At 36.7% G+C, this 11,025-nt stretch overlaps 1 protein-coding gene and 1 pseudogene across 1 annotated transcript; one reads left to right on the forward strand and one right to left on the reverse strand.

The window, feature by feature from the left end:
* Positions 1-566: 566 nt before the first annotated feature.
* LOC107732600 (IQ domain-containing protein D-like) lies at positions 567-2,517 on the forward strand (annotated as a pseudogene).
* Positions 2,518-2,779: 262 nt separating this feature from the next.
* Positions 2,780-5,372, reverse strand: LOC107732615 (coiled-coil domain-containing protein 42 homolog). Its single transcript, XM_016544002.1, has 7 exons — positions 5,295-5,372; positions 4,973-5,084; positions 4,744-4,848; positions 4,441-4,641; positions 3,343-3,564; positions 3,103-3,255; positions 2,780-2,896 (listed from the first exon to the last, which is right to left on the reverse strand). The coding sequence occupies exons 1-7, from the start codon at positions 5,348-5,350 to the stop codon at positions 2,795-2,797; spliced, it is 951 nt and encodes a 316-aa protein (XP_016399488.1). The 5' UTR covers positions 5,351-5,372; the 3' UTR covers positions 2,780-2,794.
* Positions 5,373-11,025: the final 5,653 nt, after the last annotated feature.

Raw genomic sequence — 11,025 nt, forward strand, 5'->3', positions numbered from 1 at the left:
GTTACTGTTGTTGAGCTATTTAGACATTGAGCTAAGTGCAAAGTGTTTCTTTGTCAACAATAAGCAGGAATGTCCGATATGATTTTTAAAAGAAGAAATTGTTATTAAAATTAGAACATTTGTGTAGTTCGATATTTTTTTGTTTGAATTGCAACACGTGACTCTTATCTCATTCAAAGCCATCTTCGTCTCGTAAAAAAACATTAAATGTTTTAAAAATTATTTGATGTCTGGATAGTTTTCTCTCACACAATCAAAGAAACCTCTAAAGATGGGCTCAAAATCAGATGCTCTCCCTCCTGAAGACAGACTATCAGATGCAACCAACCTTCCAAACAAAACTAAAGAAGACTACTTAAAGGGTTAGTTCACCCAAAAATGAAAATTCTGTCATTAATTACTCACCCTCATGTCGTTTCAAACCCGTAAGACCTTCATTCATCTTCGGAACACAAATTAAGATATTTTTGATGGAATCTGAGAGCTGTCTGACCCTGCATAGACAGCAACGCAACTGAAATGTTCCCAAGTCCAGAAACGTAGCAAGGAGATCTGTAAAATAATCCATGTGGCACCCATCCAGGAAGATTCTATCATCTCTGGAAGCAAAGCTCATATTTGGGGTACTAGATGAGTGCAATCAGCAGATGGAGATCGTCTCTCTTCTACCCACTTTGCTGAACTCTCCAGAAGAACTTTCCACAAGTCTTGGAGAGGCAGTGGCCAATGCCCTGAAAGAGCACCAGAAGCTTGGGGAAAAGTACCAAGCTATGGTGCTTGATGGGAGTCTTGATCAAAGTGAACTAATGGAACAATTAGCCAAATCAACAGAAGCAGTTCAGGACTCCTTTCATAATATTATGCGGCTACTTAGGGAAAATCTGACCACAAGGGAAGTGCTAAAAGGCATAGAACCTAACACAGGCGGAGAGATGGAGTCTCAGAAACTGAGAGATGGCCTGTGTGAGTTGAGAGAGATTTTTTGGAGAGGCTTCTCACTACACCTGCAGAGGAGAGAGAATGCAGAGAGATGATGCTGGAAATCAGTCTACGTCACTCTGCCAACCAAGAACTGATAGACTCACTGGAAAAAGAGGTTGCCATGGCAATAAAAGACAAGGATACAGAGGTCAGAAGCATGACAAGGAATAAAATTTGTTATAAAGTTGACAGATTAGTTGGATGACAGATGAATGAGTTCTCCAAACTACTTGGTCTCATTCTCTCTCTATTTACCCCCTTTTGCTTTCATTCTTTCTTTGTCTGGCTCTCGCTCCTATTCAGATTTCCACATTAACTAATAAAGTGAACCAGCTGAGGAGCTCACTGCATCAGATGGAAAAGGGTTTGGAGGACTTCATCGTCCGAACTCAACAGGACGCTGAGAAACAAAGCCAGTCAGATACGAAAACTTCAGAGGGGAAGAGAACTCGTTTGCAGCAGGAAACCAGTCAACTGAGAGCTCAGCTCAATAATGTGACTGCAGCGGACCGAGAGAGAGAACTGGCACTACGAAGAGTGTATTTATGCTCATTCAAGGGTCATTCAGTTAAAAAGTGAGCATGAGTATAGTTTGTTGTAAATATTGCTGGTTTTGATTTACAGAAAAAATACAAGGAGGAAACAGAGATTGAGAACTGGATCCAGAAATATGATACTGAAATGGGAGAGAAACGGGTAGACATTAATCTGTTATTTACTGATGACGATGCAGTTTCAGATGTATTTGCAGATACCATTGAAACATTTGGGTTATTGTTTTTGAAGAAAAAAAAAAATTATTCAGAACTGAACTGATCGAAAGTGACAGCAAAGACATTGTTACAAAAATAATTTTAAAATAAATGCTGTTCTTTATTCATCATAGAATTCTGAAAAGTATCATAAATTCCACAAAAAAAATCAGCAGAACAACTGTTATAATAATAGTAATAATGAGATATGTTTCTTGAGCACCAAATATTAGAATGATTTCTGAAAGATCGTGTGACATTGAAGATTGGAGTAATGGCTGCTGAAAATTCAACTTTGCATCACAGGAATAAATTACATTTTTTTTAAATGTAATTAAATCATGAAATCATGGCTGTGATATATATATATATATATATATATGTGTGTGTGTGTGTGTGTCACTTTCACTATGTGAATGCATTTTAAAAAATGTATATGTCTTTATGCATATGTGCATTTGATTTTGTATGTGTATGTGTGTCTAGACAGAGTTGGAGGAAATGACACGTGTATATGAAGCAGAAATGACAGAGCTGAGAGCACTGGAGGAACATTCTGCAGTTCTGGACCTGGAGTACTCCCAGATTAGAGGAGCGACAGAAGGCTCAGGAGCAGAGGGAACAACAGGAAAGAGAAAGAGAGATGCAGAGCCAAGCTGCCACTATCATTCAGGCCCACTGGAGAGGCTTTTGTGTACGCAAGGCCATGAAGGCCAACGCAAAGCCCAAGAAAGGAAAGAAAGGAAAGGGGGAAAAAGGGAAATGAAAGAAAGCACGACATGAAAGCACAGCACAAGACTATCACCATTATCATTTGTGTTATTAGATAAATAAAATGAAAAAGCTCACTGTGACTGTGAGACTCAAGAAGCATTCAAGTGTTCACATTCCTCTTTTGTTTAGGTTAAACATCCTTTTAATCTCCATGTCCCTGGGCAATATTCCTGCTGTCCCTCCCACCCCAGTGCACAATCCTGAAGGGTGGCCAGATGATGATTATTTAGCTTAGTCACACCTGTCCGTATTCAGTGGATATACTGTGGATACACAGAGCTTGGGTCTTAATCTCCGCTGTCATTCCCTTCAGTTCGATTCGGCCTTGTTATAATGTTGAACTTCAGTTCATCATCTATAGCTCTCATAAACTGAAAATATTTCTGAATCTGGAGGGAAAATGACAAAAAATGAGTTATTCACCAAAGCAGTTTTGAAAAAAACATAAGCTTGCTTATTATATTTTTTACATATTGCTGTGTGATGATTTTGATGATTTTTTTAGAACATTACTGTACCTCATTTTAATTTTAAAAATCATATTAACAAATAATGATTCATTCAAGGTTGCCAGAAGTATTTTGGCATTATTCACCATTTCCAGCTGCTTGAAGGTGTCCTCAGTGTCCACAGAGACTCTCCTGTAATGTGTGATCATCTGATAAATGTTACGGATTGTGGCCTTTAGCTGAGCAAACTGGAGCGTCTCTTTTGCTGCAGTGGAATGGAAGTGCTTCAGTTTTAATTCCTGTAGAACACATGAATCGTTTGTAATCTTGGGAGACAGAACTGTACAGAAGACATAGGCCTGTAAATTGTGTGTGAGTGTGTTTACCCATTTGTATGCTTCTAAGCGTATGCTGTCTAGCTGCGTCTGTTGCTGGTGCAGTTGGTTGTTACAGTGCAGGAGAACAGTTCGCAGTTTATTTATGTACTGTATCAGTTTCAGCTTTGTGCTTTCTCTCTCCTTCTCTAACCTAGTTTGGCTTTCTAGAAGTTCCTTGTTGATGGACTGGAGTGTGTGAAGACGGTCAATGACTTGACCAATGCTCTCAAACTCAAATGTCATTAAAAAAGGGGAAAAGAGAGAGGAAAATGTAATATTACAATACAAAACTTTAGATACCGAAACAGGTAGAACGTGTATAATGTACACTTTTGAGAACCCATACGTTTAATGCCCCTCAGGCAGCTACCTCGAGTCATGCATGTACAGCAAGAATGTGGAAAGACTAATTTACGTAATTGTTTTTGACCAATTTGACCACAGTGTTTTCAAAAATTGTGCTACTTCAGCTCAAATCATAGAAAAAACTTAGGGTAAACAAACTCAAACTGTAAGCTGGGACTTCCATTCCCATAGCTGATGTATTGAGCATTGCGATGTCTCTATCAACAAGGCACTTGGTTATTTTTGTGTACAGCTTTCCAAATCCTCCCATTTATATCTGTTTGAGCAAACCATCTCTGCCTTATATCCAGTCTCTAGTTCAAATAACTGCAAACTCTTAAAGTATGAAAAGTCTCAATCTTCAGGGCAGGGCCGTTTCTAGGCATAGGCGAGCTAGGCGGTTGCCTAGGGCGCCACCAGCTGAAGGGGCGCCAATGAGCGCACGTACTGGCACTTTTAGCAGGGTTGTGATAAAGAGTGGCACGGTCACCCTGAAATATGACTGCCACCCCCACTGGATCCCCCAACATTATTGGGCTAGAGTACTGTCAATCTGACGATGCCTGTATGCCACTAGATCAGAGTGCTGTCAATTGCTGCCTGATTGTTGCATGCAAAGTTTGCATCTGGAGCGATCAACAACCTGCTTCAGGCAAATGAGGCATGTGAGTCCAGCTTGACAGTTTCTCTGAGTTGTTTCAGTACCTGTACCCTTTCCAGACACAACAACAACAGTAGACTACCAACTAATAGTGCAACTACCTTTCCGGACATTATTGTGGCTCTCTCCAGGAACTCTTGGTAGCATATGGCTTTTCTGACACGATCCTCCAGTATCTCTTTTCGTGCCAGCAGGGTGTCATTCTCTGCCTTTAGCTTCTGAATCTCCAGTTCTTTCAGTCTGATTTGAGCTCTCTCTGCTTCTGCTTTCTTTAAGGCACGCAACCGTCTGGCATCATTTTCCTTAAGGGAGATAAAAAAAATTTAAAAAGTGTTACCTACAAACCATTTTACACATTAGCCGTGTATCCATATCTATTTAGTTGTTTCAGAATGCTGCATTACCTGCAAAAACTTGTTATATTTCAGTATGGATTTCTTCAGTTTCTCCTCTTCTTTCTTAATGTTTTCGTCTCTCTCTCTTAAATTCTCCCGCTTCATCTGCATCTCCTGACAACAACACACACAAGACAAAGCGAGAAAACCTTATTTAACTGGAACAGCTAAAAAGTATTTTTTAAATATGTAAATAAATAAATAAAAACTTAAATGGCTGAAACGTAATTTTCACCACCTCTTTCTGAGATTCCAGAGCACAGGTCACACTCGCGCACTCCTCGCGCGCCTCCACAAGTTTCATTGCGCTTGTACTCGAATCCGCCAAATCCTTCTGCGCGACCTTATTTCTGAAATTTTGAACAATCTCTAAATAGATGGAATTCACTCTGAACCATCTCTGTGCGCCCAAACAATGCTTATGCAACAGTTTTTTGCACTTGAACGACTTCTATGAATCTCTGAAACCAAATCTCAATGGCCACAACGATGGCACATTAATGGTTCTAGAAAAACACTGTTCGAGCTGAAGTGTTATAAATGATATAGCCTGTACTTACAATTTGACTCGTTCTTCGAAAACTGACCAGAAGTAAGCCTCCAAATTCAAACTCATCTTTTCAGAATCAGCCCCACAAACGCTCCGCGCACTGTCGACAAACTTTCTGCGTTTCCACAGCAACAAAAAGGGAAAGCGCTTTTCTCTGTTGCCCTCCAGTGGCAGAATAAATTACAATTCCTTTATTTCTTAAATTACTAAAACTGCTGTTTTTCGGTGTTAAATATTTCAAATCGAGATTAGACGTTAGGCCGTTTTAAAAAACGCCACAAAAAGACCTTTCAGTTTATTGTGGTGTTGATGATTAATGCTGCATGATGATGATGATGATTATTATTATATTAAACGTGATAGCTTTTAATTAATACTTGAAACAAGTGTAACACCAATAACTGTGCAAACTTCATAATTATTATTATTATTATTATTATTATCATTATCATTATAATTCCATCAGAAGGATTTTTGGTGTATGGATCAGCAGTAGGCTACATTATCATCTTCATTTCCTATACGCACTGAAGCGCTATCAAATGCACGCTATAAACATTTATGAGGCGTTTCTATAGATAAGTCTGTTAAATGTCTTCTCCGCTTCAGATCATGCCAAAATGCACTTTGTTTTCTACATCATTAGAATTTAATATGTTTTTTTTTTTTTTGCTATTTAATGAATAATTCCACTGAAATATCAATGTGAGAACATGAAAAGAGACTTTTTTTACGATGCTTAATGGACTTGATAAGATAAATTCAAATACGTTAAGTGTTTTTATGTGTTTTCTTTATTCCTTTTGTTTTCGTGTCCAGACCTTCATTTATCTTTCATAAACATGATTCCGTCTCCTGTCACCTTCTCATCTCATCTAATGCATTAAGGCCATGAAGGCTTCTGTTGTCTTGGTGTGGAATTAGAGGAAATGATTTTTAACACCCATGTAAATGTCCAAAGCTGAATAGAGAATAATCTTACTATTTTTCCTCACAATGGGCAGTTATTTATTTTATTTGGTTATTGGACATATCTTTAGCTTCAGAACAAAATATTATACTAAAATTATTTCTGGATTCTGTTAATCACATAGTCACATATTCTGTACAAAAAGAGTAATCTTTTATTTTTTTATTTTTTTATTTTATTTATTTATTTATTTTAGTTTTAGTGTGTAGCAATAAATCTTGCTTAAAACATTTGTGACTTTATTTAGGAGTTAAATTTTAACTACACATCCATGTACAAAATAATGGGGCTAACTGTCCACCAGCAGTGAGACCTTTCACTGATCCTATGGACTGAATCCAGGAATCCCATATTTAGTCCTACACTGTAAAACCAAATAGTAAATCTTTGATAAAGGAATTGGGTTGTAATTACTCAAAAGAAATAAAAACGTTCATTCTCCTCAAATTTTTTTAGTAATTTGTATAAAAATGTAATTTTAAGTTTACAGCACTCAAATGCTTTCATTTGTTTTTAAAGTAGTGCAACCCCACATATCAGCATGCGGTTCAGTAAATTTAGGTGGCATCAGGTCTCTGTGTGTCTCTCTATTGTGTTCACACATGAACGAACACTGAACAAGCTCAGACTAAATTTATTATTCAAGAGCATAACAGAGGTGAGTGAGTAAGCAGGAGAGCCACTCAATGTTCAGGATGATGTTTACCCTTGCTTAGCGTTTGTGATAAGTGATAAGACACTGCAGCTGTCCCGCTGGGCTGGGGTCAGGGGTTTGTTTGATAGTTGTAATGCACCGTTTAGTGTTGCAAAAAGAGGGCTTGCTTATGGGGAGTAAACATTGAACAAGAATGCTGGGGAAAGAGAGGGAGAGGGATGAGAGAAAGGGGGAGACTAACCTTAGACAGAGCACTTACAGGTGATACAGGGCTTGAATAAAAGCGATAGTTCAGTGAAAATTTCAATTCTGTCATAATTTACTTACACAAAAGCCATACAAGTTTAAAATGACATGAGAGTGAGTAAATTTACCAGTCTAAATGTTTGTAATAAGATTTTGCAATGTACAAGCACAGTAACTTATGCTCACCAATGCTGCATTTAATTGATGTAAAAATACTAATATAGTGAAATATCATTCAAATAAAAAACGGTTTTCTATTTTAATATAATTTCAAATGTAATTTATTCCTGTGAATGCAAAGCTGAATTTTCAGCGTCATTACTCCAGTCTTCTGTGTCTCATGATCCTTCAGAAATCATTCTAATATGCTGATTTGGTGCTAAAGAAACATTTCTTATTAGTATCAATGCTGAAAACCGTTTTTGCTGCTTAACACTTTTTTGTTTTGTTTTGTGGAAACCCTGATATACTACCAGGAAATACTTTTATTCAGCAAATCCAATAAATAAAATGGATCAAAAGTAACATTACAGACATTTATAATTAATACTGTTTTTTGAACTTTGTTCATCATTAATATGAATTAAAATTAGGGATGTAACGATTCACTCAACTCAGGATTCGATTCGATTCGATTCACGATTATTATTATTTTTACAAAATGAGATTTAAGACAAATTATAAATTAAATGTGTCCTTTTATTATTGCTTGGACAAAATACTGTACGTTTCTTTGTGAAATTGAAATATAACACTATAATAATATACTAATATAGCACTTGTAAATTATTGCTCTTTTGTTGGTTTTGATCGCGATTTGTTTAGCATCTCAACCGATTTGAATCTCACATATTTAAATCGATTTTCAACCGGCTCGGTTAATCGTTACATCCCTAATTAAAATGATCTACAATTAACATACAGGAGGTTTTAACATCCTCTGATTAATTGCACATACAGTATAAGAGCGTAATATCATTACGGAGGACAAATCTAATGTTTTCAAATGTTTCTAATCTGATCATGAAACAGCCATTCAAAAACAATATTCTCTTTGAGGTCAAGTAGGAGGCCAAACATCTCATGTTGCTCAAAGTATATTCAAGCAGACATTCTAGATATAGGAAGGCATTTAAAAAAAGGTTCAGATTAGTTAAACAAGTGTTTGTGAAAGGTCAAGCTATGGACATTAGGTCTTACACACATACACACACATATGCAGACACTGCATGGCCGGCGGTGCCACTCGTGGTTAGTGATATTATTATGGCAGTTTTGCGTAGAGGGATTAGGACTCTCTCGCTAATGGAGAGTGACAGTGGCCCCTTGCTGCCGAAGCACACTGCCCCGGAACATTTGGAGATGGGGTGCACTTGGGGGAGCATCGGGGGTGGCCCATTCATATCGCCAGTGTGCCGTGCGACATTAGTGTAGTCCAACTCTTTTCCTCACTCTTGTTTGCCTGTGGGTCATTTGTTTGTGATCAGTACATTATATCAAACACAGTAATGTGAGTAACAAAATCAATAAATGAGAAAAAAAAGCGTGATTGGTTGGACAGATTTTTGTAGGATTAAATACATTCTTTAATATTTAACTTTAAATGTAAATTACTCAATAGTGCCCTATAGGAATAATAGTATTTGACCAGTTAACATGAGTACATAATGCTTTTTGATTTAGTTTTTGATTTACAAAATTTTTTTTAAATACACTAACGATGTAATGTTTCTGAGGAGTCTGCTGAGGTCTTTTCTGTCTGTGTTTGGCTGCAGGCTTTGACTTTGAGGATTATGAGGTCTCCATAGGGAACAGTCTTCTTTGGATGAACTGTTGGGGGAGGGGCTTCCATATGAGTGTTTTCTGGTCCACTAAGCAGCAGATACAAACACGCACACACATGCATGCACTGACCTACACTGGTATTTGGTTCTGATTATTGACATCTGCTGACTATATGGTATTCCGTCTCTCTTTCTGTCAAGTTCAATTCAGGTTTATTGGCATAAATACTGAAGTAAAGTATTGCAAAGAGGGATATTTCAGATTAAATAAAGAATGAATTAAAAAATATTTTTGATGCTATAACATATTTTTTATGCATATTTTTAGACTTCATATAATAAAATACTTTTATATACACCTTAATAAATTATTATATAGCTAAAATTTGGGGTAAAATGTCTAATTTATTGCACAATTCTGAGGATAAAGAAATAAATCTTGCTTCGATTAAATCACAGTGTCTACTTATCTTCTGCTATTTACTTAATTATGAGTAACTCCATTATGAGTCTATACTAATATTCAAAAGTTTGGGGTCTGTAAGATTTTTAATTTTTTGAAAAGTCTCATATGCTCACTAAGGCTGCATTTATTTGATCAAAATTGCAATAAAACAGTAATATTGTGAAATGTTATAACAATTTAAAATAACTGTTTTCTGTTTTAATATATTTTAAAATGTAATTTATTCCTGTGATGGCAAAGCTGAATTTTCAGCAGCCTGTACTCCAGTCTTCAGTGTCACATATAAAGATTAAGAAGTTTAAAAGAACAGCATTTATTTGAAAGACAAATCTTTACTAACACTTCAAAAGATAAATTTAATGCAATTAATGCTCGCTGAATAAAAGTATTAATTAAATTTTTTTTTTAAATACTGAATTAATTAGAAATACCCTCCATATTTAAACATTTGTTTTCAACAACGTTGGGTATGCATTACCTCTTGAAAAGCTGACACAAACACCACACTCCAGCCAGACAGTGCTGAAATCGAAATACAGGCACAGCTGGGTATCAAAAAACTGATCAAGTTTCTTTGGGTCAAAGGTTGAAATGAGGGTCAAAGAGAAATTATTATGAATACAAAGATTAGTTGTGAGCTGCACTCCTACTCTATATTAGCATTAAGATTTTCGATCTCTTCCCACTCCGCAATAAATTCGTTTAAGTGGGTATCTTTCGCTTTCGCATTTTGCTTAAGTGGGCATCTTAACGATGAATGGGTTAATAGCATTACGGGCTAATGTCAGGGAGGTAAAAGAGCCCTTATTGGACCATGTGCGTGTACCAGAGTGGACTTGGGGCTGCGGCGTGTTTCCTGGAGGAGCTGGATGATGCCATTAGGTTTGAGAAAATGAGCTCAGATCACTTAATTAGCAGTAAATAAGTGCTTAGCTGGGCCGGGAAATCCAGTCAGGGTCAGAGGCTTTTCAAAGACTTGATTTGGGTTCAGATTTCCATCTGAATGAGAACATCAATTGAAGCCACCCAAAACAGTTCAGCTGAGACGAGGAAGGGGAATTTATTAATGGTAATGTAATAAATCTAATAATTATAACTGTAATTTCAAAATGTCAATCATTTATGGAAATGATATAAACTGCAAAAAGGGACTTGAAAGGACTGCATTATTTTCCTCCAAGCAGTAGGGTTTGTAAAATGCACAAAATTCCTGGCCTTTATAGGGTCATGAAACCCCAGACTACTTTTTCTGAGATTTTAGCAGAGGTGTTTGTGTTGCACATCATAGAAGACAATGACTACGTTTACATGGACATCAGTAATCAAATTATTTACCTTATTCTAAATAAGCCAATATTATGATTATGGTGTTTACATGAGTTGCTTCATGTTCCCGTTTTACATGTTATAGTACATGTTATAGTTATAGTAGGCTACGTCCCCTTCGGAACATATAGTTCGTCTTCGTGATGATGCCATGTACAGTTTTGGGTGGAGATCGCATATATTATCTGAGAGAAACCTACATGAATCAAAGGAGAGTATTTTTATTTTTTTTGCTTTTTTAATAAGAGCTCGGCACAAACGCGATTCATTCACTTAGTGAGTATAACCGTTTTT

The sequence above is a fragment of the Sinocyclocheilus rhinocerous genome, unplaced genomic scaffold, assembly GCF_001515625.1.
Source record: "Sinocyclocheilus rhinocerous isolate Xijiao unplaced genomic scaffold, SAMN03320098_v1.1 scaffold520, whole genome shotgun sequence".
NCBI classification, from domain to species: Eukaryota; Metazoa; Chordata; class Actinopteri; order Cypriniformes; family Cyprinidae; genus Sinocyclocheilus; species Sinocyclocheilus rhinocerous.